The sequence below is a fragment of the Salminus brasiliensis genome, chromosome 21 (genome assembly GCF_030463535.1).
Source record: "Salminus brasiliensis chromosome 21, fSalBra1.hap2, whole genome shotgun sequence".
Taxonomy (NCBI): Eukaryota; Metazoa; Chordata; class Actinopteri; order Characiformes; family Bryconidae; genus Salminus; species Salminus brasiliensis.
This window is the reverse complement of record NC_132898.1, coordinates 23,686,013-23,704,305: the sequence shown is the minus strand read 5'-3', so window position 1 is coordinate 23,704,305 and position 18,293 is coordinate 23,686,013. Positions and strand designations below refer to the sequence as shown.

The 18,293-nt window shown below is 41.0% G+C and overlaps 1 protein-coding gene across 1 annotated transcript; it reads right to left on the bottom strand.

Moving 5' to 3' along the window:
* Positions 1–4,854: 4,854 nt before the first annotated feature.
* Positions 4,855–18,168, bottom strand: bap1 (BRCA1 associated deubiquitinase 1). Its single transcript, XM_072666488.1, has 18 exons — positions 17,971–18,168; positions 16,719–16,748; positions 16,338–16,392; positions 15,745–15,877; positions 14,800–14,919; positions 14,525–14,586; positions 13,718–13,860; positions 12,860–12,938; positions 12,202–12,325; positions 11,820–11,958; positions 11,346–11,551; positions 10,918–11,051; positions 10,451–10,769; positions 9,865–10,048; positions 9,001–9,239; positions 8,678–8,770; positions 7,914–7,986; positions 4,855–6,647 (listed from the first exon to the last, which is right to left on the bottom strand). The coding sequence occupies exons 1-18, from the start codon at positions 18,005–18,007 to the stop codon at positions 6,514–6,516; spliced, it is 2,304 nt and encodes a 767-aa protein (XP_072522589.1). The 5' UTR covers positions 18,008–18,168; the 3' UTR covers positions 4,855–6,513.
* Positions 18,169–18,293: the final 125 nt, after the last annotated feature.

The following is an 18,293-nucleotide window of genomic DNA, read 5'->3' as shown; positions in this document are numbered from 1 at the left end:
TTGTTCCTCAAAAAACTCTTTGATGTCAAACATTAACATGTCTTACCCACTGGCACCTGCAGTGAGAGAGAGAGAGAGAGAGAGAGAGAGAGAGAGAGCGAGAGAGAGAGAGAGCTTTATACTGCTGCCAAAAGAGAGGGCGAGAGAGAGGGAGATAGAAAGGCAGAGAGTGAGAGACAGAGAAAGAGAGAGAGCACATTGTGACAGTGAGTGTGCTTTAGTGTAAGAAAGTTATGTCCTCGAGCCGCCCCTGATGACATCATTGATCAGCCTGATCAATACTGATTCTGGCTGAAGCTGCTTCAGACGCACAGCCCTGAATCACACAACACACCAGACCTTCACTGAAAATGAGCCGATACGTCAAACTGACGAACTTTTACACTTTTATAGGAGTTTTGTGTACATGTACAGGGCTGTGCAAAAGTGTTGGCACCCTTGGAAAAGTAAATACTGTTGTTTTCTGAAATGGAGAGCAGTTTTGCAGCAGATGAACATGAGAAAGATTTGTACAGACACACAAACACTGTGAGAGACAGAGAGACAGACGGATGTGTTTGCTGAGTGAGCAGCACTAACACTGGAGAGGGAGAGAGAGAGAGAGAGAGAGAGAGAGAGAGAGACAGAGACAGAGAGATTAAAGGTTCAGGTGAGTCCAGCAGAACAGCCTGACTTTACCAGCTACACTCTCACCTTCACTCTGCTCACCAAAGAGCTATTAAAGCGATAGTTTGGCAAAAACTCAAATGGACACAGTTCACCCCTTTACCCCAAATGCAGTCGATCAGCCAAAACATGTCCGCTGTCTGTTCTTTAGTTTTACACTGGAGCTACGAGGCTAATGTAGCTAAAAAAAGTCATACAACATTGTGTACACCAGTTAGCCAAAACAACAGTAAGCTGGAGAACAGCGTCTGACTGAGTGTGGAGAGGCCTAAACCCATCCTCCCCCCTTCTTCAAACGTAACTGATCATGTTTGGTGTCTGAAGCTCTCTTCCATTGCACTGGAGGCTAATGTAGCTAACAAGTCTCTTAAGTATGTTAGGGTGACCAGATGTCCTCTTTTCAGACATATCTTTTCAGGATCTAAAAAATGTGTCCAGCCGGGAATTCTGCATTTCAAGAAATTTGTTTGCTTCTACAATTTTCTCATATTGATTTATAGCTTTAAATACTTACTTTAAATAACTTCTCTTTAAGTCCCACCTTCTCTCCACCATAACTAGTCGATATGTACGTGCATCTACACACCCACTGCTCACAGAAAGAGAGAAAGAGAGAGAGAGAGCTCAGTAGATGGCATTTGAACACAACTTAAAAATACCTAAACACCAATCATAAACCCTCACTGTCATGCAAAATCTGTATTTCCAAATGGTAAACTTCACATGTGGAGCTAAAACCCTTCTTAATGTTCAATGGAAGTCAATGTAAAAAAAAAAATCATTCCAAGTCATTTTGGAGCATTTCTAGTGGCCACTAGTGGTCTTTGTGAACTTGAGCCACATTCAAATAATATGAATAAAAAATGAAATGTCCAAATCAATAATCAGATCAATGTTACACAGTTATGTTACACAGCGCCGCACAAATCAGGAAGACTAAAAAGTGTCCAGTGAAATATTTTTTATTATTATATTTAAATGTATTTGTTTTAGTCTGTCTTGAAATAATAAAAAAAACTGAAGCAGACTTTTTGGCCATATGCGCTATGGTTATGGTTATTTATTGGTCGTGGTCAATGAGTATATGTTATATATACTATATGCTTTTTAGGGGATTTAAGTCCCTCCCACCTTCACACATCAATCCCCCCCACCGGCCCACCCCACCCCCAGCCACAATCTACAAACTACAATGGGCGTCCTCTGAGTTTAAAAACCAAGATATGGCTACCATAACTATAATAGCATAGCTAAAACCAGTAGCAGCTTTAATGAAGGCTGATGACAGTGAAACCCCCTAATAATCCTGTTAGAGATACCGAGCACACATGCAGATAACACCAGGCTAATTAGTGGGGTATATAAACTTCCCTTATTTTTTAGCTACTGAGTTTAGCTATGCTAATGTAACTTTGGCCATGTTTATAGATAATAGCCACTCCTACAGTGTCAGAAATCCCATTATTAAGTCTGTTAGAGATACTAAACACACATACAGATAACACCATGCTAATTAGAGGGGTGCCATTACTTCTTAGCTACTGTGTTTAGCTATGCTAATGAATCTTTGGCCATGTTTATAGATAATAGAGAATCACACAGTGTCAGAAACCATATAGACAAGTCTATTAGAGATTACTGAACAGCTCCGTACGAGGTGCAGTCCAGTCACCCCAGTCGTCACTTGGGAAGTGGACTACAGAAGGGAATTCGGTTTGTTGCTACACAGAAGGCGGACAGCAAGGTTTATCCATCAGTCATCGCTTGTTTTGCGTTGTATGTCCAATAAACTTTATTCCCAAAACTTTTCTACTTACTTTAGAAAGCAAAGGAGCTGTCAATGACATGATGGCATTACAGGGCAACCTGAATAAAGGGATTTCACCAACCAACTGAAGTGCCCTTAGCTATTATCATGTGATTAGTGTGTAGGAAACACAAGGACACTGCCTAGGGATCTTGTGGAATGGCGGGCAGCTAGAGTTTGAGAAGACTGTGATGATTTAGGCCTGCAGTTAGCACCATGCAAATCAGCAAGCATTGTCAAGTTTCCATAGTTTGCTACATTAGCCTCTTAGTAAATCGGAAGAAGCCAAGTTTAGACGCCGGAGTTGTCTTGGGTGATCGATTACAGCTCGGCTAAGAAGGAGAAACGTGCACTAACTAGCTGTTTTATCCAGACTCTTTCTTTCTTCAGAGGCAGAAACAGTGGCACGTTAAAGCTAGCATCCGTTCCCTGTGACAGATGGTAGAATGTGCTGGAGGTGCAGGATCTGTCTGTCTTTTATCCCACTCAAACACTGCTTCATTTCACAGAACAGAAACAAACACATTTTGGCAGCAGTTTGTCCTTGAGTGCTTTTCACATTAGACAGAGTCAGCATCAGCAAGCTGGCGCTGAAGCAGAGTCAAGTTTCTGTTGTCTGTTTCAAAGCTGAAAACTGCAGCACTGCTAACTTTCTGAATCAAAATAGAGGCACAAACTAACAGGGAGAATGGCATCTCTCATACGAGTCCAGAACGCTGCTACTGCGCTATGGACCTCTTGCCAGAGCTGTGTAACACTGCGTAACCTCATATTAGTCATATTAGTGTGAAATCCTGTAATATCACTCTACCACCTCAGTCCACATGTGTCTTCTGTATCACTCAGCTTGTCAACAAATGCATGTGCACAGCTGGCCACGAGGGGGGCGCTAAAATCCGTGATTTGTATTTGCGGCAGTGGAGGAAAAGTGAATTACACTCCAAGGCTGGAACACTCCTTATAACCTCAGTTAAGGCCTGCACACTGGCCCGGGGCTGATGGGGATAAACTGCTGTATGCTGAATAGGTGGTTATAAATAGACATATTGTGGGACAGAAAAACGGATGTGTCTGAAATGTACGAAAAGCTGTTTTCTCAGACAGAATTCTAAGGCAGGAAAACACCCAGTCAAGTCTGAATGCAGCTAAATGCTCATGTCAGGATGTATTGCTGGCTTTGTGATTGGGCCATTTCCACAGTTTAGCTTCCATATAAGGAGTCTATGGATTGGAGAGTGAACAGTGTTTACATACGACATTATACTTTTATTATAGCAAAGCAAGGACAATTTTTCCCTATGAAATGGGCTCTTTTTTATACAATATTTTAATTTATTGATTTACTTAACCTGTATTTTTCTAAACATACTTTTCTGTTTCTTCCCATTACTGTTACCCTTTAATTTCTCCCTGAAAAAAAGTTGATGAAAAGAAAAAAGAAAAAAATGTAATGCTGATTATTATTTTTTAATTATTTCTATAGAAATGTAATGACAGAATTAATTAAAATTCAGACTCCACCTAGTGGCAAGACTTTGCAATTACATGCAGCCTCCTGTGCCTTTAGTCTAAAAGGTTGACCTTTACTCTGCTTATAATAAGCTCAGTTCATCACAGTACGTCATTTTAAAGACTTAACTAACTGTGTTCTTCCAATCTTCCATCTGAAGGTTACGACTTTTGACGCCTGTAAAACGTTTTCTGATGTTTTGATGAGGTCACCATGCACCCGAGGGCGGAGCAAAATAAATATTAACCAATAATGTCATGCTTTACTTCACACTCTCATCATCCCACACCTATCCACAGCTGGAGTGAAATTGCTCAGCTAGCTCAGAAACAGCTTTATTAATTACACTACCGCATACAGCAATCACAATTATAACGAGAACATTGTATAACCATTCAAATCCACGGCTGAATTTTTGCATCCTTTTTGTTAAAATATGTAAAAATAGAAAAAAAAAAACATTTAAACCCTGTAAACCCTGTAGCTCAAACTTCTTTCATAACTCCATTACAGTTAAAATGAACAGAAATTACACAGGCCCTAAACAGAAGCTGGTGGGACTATTATACCAAGTCAACATGCATAACTAAACTGTTACACAAAAATAAATAAATAAATAATTTTAATTGTTTCTACATGAGACGAATAGCCCAATAATAAACCTAGGATTCAAGGGGTTAAATGGGGAAGGGTGGAAAAATATTGACACTTGGGTTTCTAAGCATTAACGGACTACACAGTTGGCACCTTAATGAGAAACAAGCATCTAAATAAACAAACAATTAAATGCTGTTCGTTGCAAGTACTTCCAGTCTCTTAATTGGCCACCTGTTAAAAACTCACAAACTAAATCAGCCAGACTGAGACACACTTTTACAGATTATTTTGCAGTTTATTGTGTTCAGGACAGACAGTTCTGTATAGAAATGACAATAGGGCCATACACTCACACATACACACACTTGTATATACAAAGTGAAGGGGTGATTGGAGACAAAAAAACTCTGTTATTATTAATGGTTTTAAACTGATATTCTTTTATGTCATCATAATTAGTTATGTCATCATTTAGATGATCAAAAAGATCACAAAAAGGGTGGGGGGATGAGGGGGTTGTCTTCAATCGCTCCTTTCAAAACAGACAGACATGAACAGCATTTGAGAGTCAAAGACTACCCTTCCTTAACTTCCTAACAAAACAGAATGTCTCTTCCTTTAAACTCCACCCATACCTACAGCAATTACAGGAGAGCTACAAAACACTTTAGCGTCCTGTACTGGAAGCTCTGGTCAGAGTCAGGGTTTGACTGTTTACTTACTATAATAGTAAGTAAATTGCAACACTTACTATTTGGGGTGGATTGGCAGAATCAGGGTGATAGTTTGACCACAAATGTTCTGTTTCATTCTGTTTCTGGCTCACACACACTCACACACACTCACACACACAGATTGAAAAGTCACATTAATGACGTCTGTGATTGGTCCACCTGGAAAAGTCACAGCTGCACATGCTGCTGGTATAATTCTCTTTAAGTAATCAGTCTCTAATCACTTGCACCTTTAAATGGATATCATCGCAGTCACACAAAAAAGCTCCAATTTTCACTTTGACATAATGTGAAAGTTGTTCTTTACATGGTGCCACAATTCCATGTAGAATGAATCAATAGAAAAGTTCCAAAATGACTTGGAGAACTTTACATAAACTCACCCAGTCAGGATTGTTCACAGTGGTGGTGCATGGACTCAGATGTCCAAACTCTAAAGGCTCCCTCACAGAAAGTTATTACACCAAAAGGGGAAGGAGCTGCCTAAAGTACTGAGACACAGTTTTACCAGGGTTCTGAAAAGATGTTGGGACTAAAATTTGTTTTTTTAAATGTCCATCCATGGTGGTTCACTGGTGGGTTTGGACAATAAATACAAAGGCTGTATTTACCAGTGAATTCCACAGAAATGGAAAAGTCCCTTTTAAATCCCTTTTAAATACATGAATACATGTATTAAGTCAACCGCAAAATACATAAAAATAACCATTATAAAAATAGTGCTTTTAATCCGTTCATTTAACAATACCCACTCTTTTTATACAACTACTCTTTTCATACTTTTACCAACATTCAAATTCTTTGTCGTTTTTTCATTCAAGTAACCCGAATAACCAAAAACTTGATAAATTAAGTGATACTGACTTTTTTTTGATGACTTGATTGCTTTGTTGAATGTCTTCAGCTATGTGTAACAATTTTAGACAAGGCCAGTAATGAATTATGATAAGTCATACTATGAGACTGATTGCTCACTGGGATTTATACCAGTAGCATCTACACTGAGTGCACTGGAGCATCACTGATCTGAGTGGGGTTATTTTCCCCACCTTTGCTTTGTAATCAGTGGACACCTTACAGGTAATAGCTGCTTCTGGGGCACAAACTGCCCCTTGGGTCAGTCAATTCTGAGGAGTTCACGAGCACTAGACTGTCAGAGTTAGGGTTTTAGAACCGCTCGTCACTGCAAGTCGGAGTGTTCACTGGCGTTTGGTTTTGTAAGGCCGAGAGCGTTTTCGGCGATCTGGCTTGCGCTGTTTGTGGAGGCGGCCGATGCTCACACCCTGCCGTCTGCGCACCGAAATATTCTGCTCCACCAGACTCGCCAACATCCCTAGAAAGAAAGAGAAAGGAAAAAAAGAAAGAAAAAGATTAGAGAGGAGTTAGATAAGTGAGCTGGCGCAAAGCATGGTGGTGGTAGTGCTGGGCTTTAGTGTACACAGTACAAAGGACACACAAATGTACATTTGATCGTTCACATCTTTTTTAATTTACTCCAACTCTTTAATAAAATCAGATATCAGCTCCCCTATTTCATGTGCAGCCAGCCCCATGTCTGTTATGGCCACTCCTCTGTGTGTGTGTGTGTGTGTGTGTGTGTGTGTGTGTGGCGTTTAGATTCTCCAGTTCAGTCTGTTTGACTGTTGTTCTGGGGTTCTTCAGTGGTACAACTGAATTTTAATTGTAAAATTAAATCCCAGCAGTGCTGCAGGCAAAAGAGTGATCAGCTATATTTTTGACATCATAGTCAAAACTGTGATACATCAGCTCTAATAAAAAAAGTACAATCTAGATCTTAAAGTGTGTTTATTAATGCATATTATTCCTTCTCCTATAAACTCAGAAATTGGAGATTATGTTTTTCGGGCAGGGGGAATCTGTATCTAGTAATGTGAGTAAATGTTTGAAAGAGAGAAAGCGAGAGACTTATCATGGTGATACTGGCACACAGACAAGAAGAGAGAGAGGACGGGAGATAGAGAGAGATAATGAGAGAATGAGAGAGTGAGAGACAGACAGATTGCAGTGTTCAGTTTTATCAGCAGGAAATAAAGGAGTGATTAAGAGTGAATCATTTTGCTGCTACTTCCCCAAATCAGGGGGAACCCCAATGCCAGAGACTGAAAACACAGCGCACACACACAAACAATCACACGCTACAGAGAGAAAGAGGGTGAGTCCGTCAGAGAGAGTCAGAGTGAGTGAGTCACAGAGAGAGAGAGAGAGAAATTGTAGGTCCTTCTAGTAAAAAAAGAGAGAAGACAACAAACAAGAAGAACAGTCAAGTCAAAGACAAGAACAAAAGGGAATATAAGATAAGAGCAGAGGACAAGAGAAGAGCGGAGAGGACAAGGAGAAGAGAGGAGAGGACAAGGAGAAGAGAGGAGAGGACAAGGACAAGGAGAAGAGAGGACGAGAAGAAAGGACGAGAAGAAAGGAGAGGACAAGAGAAGAAAAGAGAAAATGGGGGAAGAGAAGAGAGAGGACAAAAGAAAAAGAAACAAAGAAACAAAGAGAGAGAAGAAAATTTGAAAAAAATGAGAGAAGAGGAGACGCAAGATGAGAAGGGAGAAGAAGAAAAGAGAGAAGACAATTTTACCTTCTTGTGCCAACATGGATATAAATGTGCAGATGAACTCATCGTAGTTATGGGTCCTCCTCTGGTCATCAATCTGAACACATATACATAATACTTGTTGCATACTGAAAATACTGAAATATATATACCAGAGCTGAAACATCTGTACCATTATACACATGCCTTAAAGCCACAATAACAGCTTCAGATGCTGTAAACCTTCCATATATGGACTGTATTGACTGGGGTGTGAACAGTACATTTCAATATGTGTAAACGAATCTTTCATTCATTTTGTCAAGTGAAAAAACAGTTCTGCCAAATCATACACTATATTGGCAAAAGTATTTGGACATCTGCACACTCATTTATGTATATGTTTATAAAAAAAACATATTTTATCCTGCTTATGTTGGAATAACTGTCTCTACGGTATAGGTAAGGCATTCTACTAGCTTTCTAAGCAATGCTGTAAGGATTTGATTGGATTGAGCAACACAAGAGTTAGTGAGGTCAGGACGCTGGATCCACATCATCCGATCTCATCCCAAACTCCCCAACTCATCCTAAAAGTATTGAAGGAGCACCATAATCATTCCAGAATCATGGTCAATAGCTTCATGTTTATCTGCACCAATGAGTGCTTCTGGCATTTGACAAGCAGTGTGTGCAACCTGAGGTAGCTGAACACATTTGGTAGAAGGGCTGTCCACAAACATTCAGACATACAGTGTATGATGAAGCCCATTAGTTCTGAAGAACCAAGCAGACTGCAGTGATTGTACCTTGTATTTCTTCCTCTTCTCCACCTCCTCTTTCAGACACACCTCACAGTTAGCAATATCAGCCTCCACATACTTCAGCAGAGCCAGCAACTCCTACAGCACACAGAGAGAGAGGCAAATAAACACAGTACCAAATATAGCACAACACACACCACCACAGACCAGAGCAGACCAGACCAAACCAGACCAAACCAGACCAAGGAAAGCGTCTCAGTACATTCATTAGCAAACAAGCCTAGTGTTCATATATATTACCGTTATCTCACTGACACAGAACTTTGTAGAATAATAAAATCAACAAGGAACTCTAAACTAAGCCTTACTTTTGGTGTATATTTCTCTCCGGACGGTTTGAGGACAGCCTCAGGCTCGGCAAAGGTGGCACTTTCTGTGATAGTCTTGTTGTCGGTCATCTCTTTACTCTCTTCCTTGACTTTCTTCTCCTCTGATGCTCCGTCTTTCCCACCCTTCTCTTGTCCACCTTCACTGAGCCCTTCTTTCTTCTCATTCTTCTCTGTCTTCTCCACACCGTTTGCTTTCTTCACCCCATCAGATGCTCCCTCTGGTGAAAGAGAAAGAGCATCAGCCTTTTTACCCGTGCTTTCAGAATTAAATCACACAATCATTTGAAGAGTCACTGATTATACATGGAGGTACTAAGATTATACAGCCAAGAGTATGTAACTTACTATTACTGAAATTAAGGGTAATAGGAAGTTTGTCCCGCTTTGCTGCACCAACAGCCTCTACTCACCTGGGAAGGCTTTATACTAGATGTTGGAACATTGCTGTAAGGGGGTTTGGTTGTATTCAGCCCCACAAGAGCTAGAGCATCAGTGAGGTCAAGTACTGAGGTTGGGACTCATCCCAAATACCCATTGTATTTGGGGTCATGTGCTAATGTCTTATTCTATTGGTCAGTGCTTTTATGTGGAGATTACTTAAGTTGTGTGTAAACACCTGTGTTTTAACAATGGGTATGATGTAGCTTAGGTAGCTTAATTCAAATACTTTTGGGAATACTGTGTATTTAGTATAAAGTAGCTGTCTAAATACCTTTAGGAATACTATGCATTTACTATTAGTAATGAACATTTAACATGACCTCTCCTGCAGGTGGGCATATTTGTGTGTATTATAACTACTTCTCACAAGGTGGTACAGGCATGCATATTAGAATTTCTTACCAGCAGGGGGTAGTGCATGCATGGTGCCATCCTCCTTCAGCTGCAGTCGTGTGGTGCCAACTACCGTTCCAAGGTCTCGGACAGCACGGTTATGTCGCGCGTCCAAACGCAGTAAGCCTTCATCTTCACCAAACAGCACTCGGCTCAGGTGGGACGCTACAGGGCTGGAGGGGCGCGTAGTTGCCTGAAAGGATGACAGGAAGGACACACACACACACAGTATGTAAATAAAACAAATAGCTGTAAACAAGTGGTCACATCTCACTATGAACTGTAGACAATACAGCAAAACACTCTCTAGACAATAACCCCCATTACAGAACTTATAAATCACCCCCACTATATGCTTTAGATGAGCTGATCTTGAAAGTTCCCAAAACTTGTGTCCTGGGGGGCCCAAAGTGTAATGTTTGTGGTGGGACAAGGGCCAAAACTCTAATCATTGTCTAGTTTTATGCATTAGCTCCCTCCCCACAGGCTACTTTAACCTAACTGGCTGAATGGACGCTGTGTGGACGCTGCGAGTCCTTTACCCATGTGTGTGATATGACATTATGGACATTTATGGAAAGTTGCGTGTGTGTACCTGAGAGCGGGCAGGAGAACGAAGCGGTGAGTTAAACGCACTGCCAATCTCGGAGGCAGTATCCGTGCTCTCATTGCTAGGCGTAGGCGACGGCTGTGACGCAGAGGTGATGCTGATGCCGCCAGTGCGTCCCTCCGTGCGCACGTTGAGAGGGGTGGAGCCAGCCACCGTTGCCATGGTGTCTTTCCTCTGTACCTCCTTCTTAAGTTTCTCAGTGAGCATGTTCAGAGCCAGCTGACTTTCGACACCTGAGGCTCCGCCCCCTCCAGTGCTGGTGCGGGCCACGGCTCTCGTTCGGAGGCTTGCCTTTCTACGGAACCTGTCAATAACACACACAGCAATGGGTTTAGTCGTTAAAGCAACACGCCAGTCAGGAGACTAGGATACAATATAATACGGTGTGCTGTAACATCCCTAATAATCAAATGGGATGTCTCTTGTTTGTGTGTGTGTGTGTAGTTTTGTACCTATTTGATGCTCCTGTAGCTCCACTCTCTTCCTCCTCTTCATCCTCATAGTCATCCTCATCATCAGAGTAAGAAGTCTGAGGGGGTCCAGGAATGCGAGGGCGACCCACTCCTGCAGCTAGATCCTCTTCTTCCTATGTACGCACACACACACACCGTTCAACATTGGTATTTTAACTTACTAAAACTGGCTGACTTAAAGGGCATTTTCATCACATCAGCATGTTTTCCCGGACCCAGGAGTGCTTGCTCTGGTGTGAAAGCTGTTTTCGAAGCCCATGTGGGCCTCAGAGAACCGATCTGTAGTCCTGCTGAAACCAGTGGTCTGGGGTTCGCTTCAAGTGGACTGGTGCAATCTGCTGAACATGTGAAACCTATCTGCTCCTGGTGCCGCATGTGGGGTTTCATTTTTTTAATAGAAAACTCACCTGCATGGGGGACTTGGCGTAGTTGTGGTTGTCCAGAAAGGCAGGCAGGCGCTGGACAATGGGGTTTGGGCTGGCCATGGCTGGAGGGGCGGACGATGCAGGGGGAGCAGGTGGAGGAGGTGGTCCTGGGGCAGCGCATCCTGCTGATAGGGAGGATGTCTTCGACACACTTTTGACTTTATCTGCTGCTGCTGGGATACTTGCATCTACATGCGCACACGTACACGCGCACACACACACACATAGAGCATTTACAAAGCTTCAAAAGTTTAGACTTACTTATAATAATAATTGAAATCTAATTATACATTAGACAGTGTAAATACAAACATTCCAAATTTGAAGTTGACAATTCTGTGTGCATAATTAATGGAGATCATTTTTAATAATTACATTTGAATGGTCGAATGGTTTCTAATATCTGATGAACAATGTACAAAAATACACAATAATAAAACCCCACTCATTGCATACCTGTAGGCGAAGCTTGCTCTGCAGATACCGGGGTTTCTGAAGATTCTTCTTTTTTCACCATAGTGGACGTGTCCTCAGAAGAGGAGGATTCTGGCTGCTTACGGTCCTGCTGTGTATCGGGCTGAGATGCTCGAATTGCCTGGAAAACACACACACAGACACACACACACACACACAGACACACACACACACACACACACAGACACACACACACACACACACACACACAGACACAGACACACACACACACACACACACACACACACACACACACAATAGCAATACTCAAACACATGCAGCTCAGATCCTTCAGTCTTCACTGGGAGAAGCTCCTTAAATGGCACATATTCCAAATTTTTCTTGTGTTCCCAGACTCACTGACCTGCTGCAAGCCTTCCAGAACGATCTGCCGGTTCCGTTTGAGCACCTCCAGTCTGGACTCATACTTCATCCTGCGGTCCGGTACCACCGCCATTAGATTAAAGCGGATATCGTGGTACGGTTCCCTGAGAAACAGAAGAAACATTTAAACTGTGGAGAACCCTGAGGGCTTTCTAGGTTTTCAGAGAAGGTCTAATGATTACTGGGATTTATTTAAATATACACATCTTTATTTTAGTTTATTTTTATTTGGTAGAATGTGTTTAAACTCTGTAGTCTTAATGAGAGTTTTGATGGCTACTTAATTTTCTGTTTGGTGAAACACAAAATAGAAAACGATTCAATCAGAATTATTCTCTCAGTGGTATATCATCAGATTCAGCTAAACGAGCTCCCCCTTTGGTTGCGACTTCCCATGCAGTGGTTAAAGCCTGTATGCATTAGAGCAACCACCAACATAATTAAGAACTGACAGAGGAATTAAGCAATCAAATTGGATTTCCAGTGGGTGGAACCAGTTAATTATGGAAAATGTCACTAGTTTTTTCTTGAGGTTCTAGACAAACTGTGTGTGCAAGTGGTAGTATTAGCAGGTTTCAGTCAGTTGTTACAACTCACAAGCTGAAATACATACTAATGTATGTGAAATGGAATCTTACCCTGCAGTTGCAAGTCCAATTCTTTCCATAATGACCCTTCGGGCTTTATCTGTCCACTCTTCCTCCTCTCCCCATGGACCTGTATGTGTGTGCATGTGTGAGACAGACAGAAACACACTTGTTGATTGTATATAATATGTACTAATACATATTTATATACAGTATTATGAGTATGTTGTTAAACTAACAATTGGTTCATGCTGATATAGGATTTATGCAGGTTAATGTTAATGTTTTATGGAGTGCTTATACAGGGACTCTCTTTCATCTGGCACCATCTATTAGCTAGATAGATACTTTATTGATCCCAAAGGAAATATAGCATCCAGCAGCATAACACAATTAGCACACTAAAGGAACATGTACAGACAGGACTCGGATACAGATATACAATAATTGACAATGATTAAATACTGAAATTAAGAAGATAAGTACTCCTACACTAAAAGTACAGAGTGTAGCATGCCCGTGGTGTGCAAAAGTAAAGTGACTCAGTATACTATGTACATTCAGTTGGATGAATAAAGACATAAAGTGGCTTAATATAAATATTCTTATAGTCGGTTTATGCTCTTGTGCACTTGACCATAATTATTGCACTCAGTCCATTGATGCATATGTCCCCATATCAAAAGTCATATTTATTAACTGTATTTTTTTAGCATGTATGGTTCTTTACCACATGTTTTATGCATTTTATTGATTTAACTGAATGCTCATTTTCATGTGTTTATTGAGATGCTTTGACTAGCTAGATCATGTTCCTTTAATACACACTGAATATTACTGGTGTTAAGTACTTGTATAAATGAAAAGTACCATTCAACACTATTACTTCATTTTATTAATTTTAAGTACCGTGATCTATGGGGTATGCCTTGAGTCCATCCAGCTCAAACAGCCTGTCTTTAATGGGAACGTAGCTGACAAAGTGAAAAGCCTCCATTGTCCGCACAGCGCTGATGCCATTCTGCTTCTCCGGCAAGTGCCGTGGCTCAGGTCTCCATGGAAACAAGAGGAGAGAAGTAAGTTACACTGAACAGAAGTGATTGCATTAATTTACCTGATTCAAATACATGCATCATTTTCATTTGACACACTATACAGACAAATGTATTGGGACACCTGCTCATTCGTTGTTTCTTCTGAAATCAAGGGTATTAAATCGTTTATCCTGCTAGATTCTGGTATCGTGCTGTGAGGATTTGATTGCATTCAGTGACAAGAGCATTAGTGAGGTCAGGATGTTGCATGATCACCACCTCACCTTATCCCCAACTTAATCCAAAAGCACTGAATGGAGGACCACCATAATTTCATAGAACACAGTTCCCCTGTTCACAGCTCAATGCTGGAGGACTTTATTCCTCTGTAGCCCACGCCTGGCATGAGGCATGCTGCCAATAGGTTCATGTTTATCTGTTCCAGAGAATTCTATTTTGTTGGTTATACTTCTCTACAGGGACTGGGCAAGCTGTGTGTGTGTATTTGCACATCTGTGTCAGCACTGGTGCAACTTAAAGTAGCCGAATGCATTCATTAGTAAGGGTGTCCACAAACATTGGGACATATAGTGTATTGCTGTGTAGATCTGAATAGTCAATTGTTAAAAACAGATGAGCAGGAAAAATCTCATACAGGTAGTTTAGTGTGTAGAGGTCGTACCTGGCGTGGCTGTTGTGAGCTTTAGCCAGTTCTGGAGCGTTTCCGATGGCATAACCTTTACTCTGCCGTGACAAAAGGGAAAAATTATCAAAAGAACAAAAAAATATTTTATTACTGTGGAGAGAATAATTTAAAACAAAATTTGGTCCCACTTTTACTGTCACTATTAAATGTGTAGTTACAATGTAGGCAATAACTGCCGGTGGTATAGTCGCTGTTACCGATGCATTACTGTAGCTTTCAATGAGTCTGTGTGAGGATTACTGAGTGTGTACCTCTGGATTGAAGCCCTTGGTGAAAGCCTTCATGCGGCTTAGTGTGATTCCCAGCTCCACGCCGCTGCAGTTCAGGAGCACGCTTAGTAAAGCGTGAGTGGCACATGAGTTCGGAATCAACTACACAAAAAAAAATAAGCACATCATCAGACCACAACATCAGTGCGCGCACACACACACACACACACACACACACACACACACACACACACACACACACACACACACACACATACCTTTCTTCTTAAACTAATAAAAGTGATGGGAAATGGGAAATTGTCAGTTGTGGTGTGGAAGTCCCAAGGTAGTTTTGCCAGTTTATTGGATGAAACCGCTGGACAAAACAATTTTAGGATAATAAAGAAAAATATCAAGTCAAAGTCAAGACAAAAATCATGCTACATATAAGAAAGCTAAAAAAAGAGAATAAATGAAATTAAAGATTAATTAAAGTCTATGACCCCAGTTAAAACTCTATTCCCTCTCTAGGCCAAGACAATGAGTTACGGCTTATCTCTCAAAGTCTCAACAAAACCGTCCTGCCACCCGAACTCCCCTATGTTTTCCAACCTAGGAATTTATAACACCCTTATGTATCTGAAATAGCCCTGGGCCCAATCAGTGTTCGCCACCACAAACTTTTTTTTACCACCACAAACGTTTTTATCATCATGTTCAACTAACTGGTACATTATGATTCATGCATATATATAAACTTATATATGAACACTCTTTAACGATTAGATTTCTGATTCCACTGAATAACAAAGTTAGATGGGCAAGATCCCCAGATCTCTTACACCACAGTCTGAGTAAGTAGTGGTACTGTTTCTTTTATATTAATTTATACTGTCATTACTCTTTTCTCATTGGACAGAATCTGGTTTGGGCTTAAGATATCTGCCTAAACTAAAACATCCTGCTTTGTGAAACACCAGGACTCACTTGGTGGGCAAAAAACATGTCGTTGACGATGTCATCATCGATGACCGAGGTTTCGTCCACGAGAGTGGAGACTTTCCTCCTGGAGCGGCGCTCCTCAATCCATTTAAAGAGGAAAATGAAACCATACACAGGGCTGAACAGAGCAGGAGGACAGTGTTAGCTCAGACAGACATTTCATTAAAGCAATAGTTCAGTGGGAAAAAAAATTCTGATTGTAACTGGTTGGCCAAGACATGTTTGGTATACGCTACCAATTAGCATGATGCTAACTGCAGGCTTTATACATCTCATACCCTTCCTTAACCATGTGGAGGTGTTCAGTAATCTCTAATAGACTTGCTTGTGTGGTTTCTGACTCTGTATGAATTAATGTTATCTAGAAACATGAACCAAAGTTTGTCACATAGATAAACATTGTTTTGGAGGCTTCGAGATGTAAATTGGTAAAGTGTAAACCTCCATTACTTCTAAGCCACATTAGCTTAGCTCCAGTGCAAACCTAAAGAAGTACTGTATACACTAAACATGTCTTGACTAATCATCAGCATAAACATCAGCATATCAGGGTACAGATCCAAGAAGGAGTGGTTTACCTATGGCATTTACTCTGGAGGTCATAGATCTCCTCTACCTGAACGCCCTTCACACCTGAGCAACAGAAACAACAACCATAGAAACACAAAAGAAAGAGTTATTAAACAAATTATTGTCACATAACCTTGAAATAATATGGACTGATGAATGTAGGGACGGCTACAGTAACTGGAAAAAGACCTGCACACTTGCTTGGATGCTGCCTTCCTGTCTCAGAATACTGTCTAAGATGGCAGCGCTTGTTACAGTTTAGATACAGACAATATGCTGCTCGGCCAAACTTTCACACAAGACTGTGTATTCAGAAAAGCACAGGTGATTTTCCAGACGCTCTAGCCATCCTTAACAAGCCATCAGAGGAACATTGAAAGTGGCCTCACCAAAGTCCTCTACCAGCAGGGTGAACAGCCCTGAAGAAGAAAAAAAGCACAAGAATAGAGTGATAAAAATATACAGTTTATATTTTTTATATATATATATATATATATATATATATATATATATATATATATATATATATATATATATATATATATGCTTTATGCTCCGATATGCAGTGTCAGCAGGGAGACATTATACAGACAGTTGTGTCTCTTTCCAAATCATGTCCAATCAACTGACATGGCCCTGAGAGCTACACTGCCAGGGTCAGAGCAAAGGGTCTGAATACTTATGTCTGTCCTCTGAATGCTGCTGTAATGTGTGATTTTCCCTCTGGGATTAACATAGTGATCTATCTATTCTGCTGCAGTTCACTCCAGTCCACATGTCACTACAGGGGCAACACTTTTGCAGGAGGGTGGGTTTAAAAGACTGTACACACCTCTTCCCTATGGTTTTGTGATGCTGACTGATTCAGTAATGTATGAATAAAAATGCCAACACAAACACAGGGAGAACACCGGCTCACTGCATTAGCAGCTCAGCAGAGTTCACTAGCTCAGCAAGCTTGTGTTGGAGTAAATGCCTGTACTGTGCAGGGAAAGTTTTCTACTAGATTTAGAGCATAGCTGTGAGGATCTGATTGCATTCAGTGACAAGAGCATTAGTAACTCATCCCAAAAGTACTAGATGGAGCACATCCATCATTCCAGAGAACATTCCAGTTTTTGCTGGGGGCTTTATACCCCTCTAGCCTACACCTGGTATTAGGAACAGTGCCAATTGGTTGATGTTTATCTGCTTCAGAGGGTCCTATTGTATTGGCAGTACCTCTCTACACGGACAAGACCAGCTGTGTGTGCGCATTTGCACACCTGTGTCAGCACTGGGTGCAACTTCAAGTAGCTGAATGCATTCATTAACAGGGGTGTACACAAATATTTGGACATACAGTGTGTTCTGCTGTCATCGTGTGTTCCCTTTTGCCTTAAATCTTTCATTAGACGCTGCGACATCTTTTTAAAACGAAAGAAATAAGCATGTTGAGAAAGATGTTGGAGTAACCCCTTTACTTCATACGTGATCTACCTGTGTTATCAAAACGCAGACCTTAAAACAAGCAGCTATTCTTACTGTTCTTATTGATGTTCAGTGTTTTATAATAATTGTAATATGGTTTATTAATCGCTCTGCGTTGGTTGTTTAGACAGGTTAGCCAGGTTCGTTAGCTTGCTATAGCTAGCTACTCACCGGGGTCGCTTTCCAGCTCCAGCCAGCCTTTATTCATCTTTTCGGCTTTATAACAGAGTCGACTTCCTTCTTCTTAACTCATATACACATCCATATCTGTGTGAACATTGTGATGTATATCATATTTCAGCAGACACGAGGATTATTTACAGCTGCTGATAAACACAAAGGAGGAAAACACTCCGGCGAGGGTTTATAGCGTCATCGCTCCGAGTCAAATCTGCAGCTGTAGTTTCCGTAAACAACCACGCAGTGGCGCTGTGTGTGTGTGTGTGTGTGTGTGTGTGTGTGTGTGTGTGTGTGTGTGTGTGTGTGTGTGTGTG

What these genes read in the sequence shown, in the direction of transcription:
- bap1 (XM_072666488.1), bottom strand. Translation starts at nt 18,007, where the DNA reads ATGAATAAAGGCTGGCTGGAGCTGGAAAGCGACCCCG. An exon ending in ACATGTTTTTTGCCCACCAA is followed by an intron (nt 14,920 to 15,744) that starts GTGAGTCCTGGT and finishes TTTTTTGTGTAG; the next exon opens with TTGATTCCGAACTCATGTGC. An exon ending in GCTCACAACAGCCACGCCAG is followed by an intron (nt 13,861 to 14,524) that starts GTACGACCTCTA and finishes GTTTCCATGGAG; the next exon opens with ACCTGAGCCACGGCACTTGC.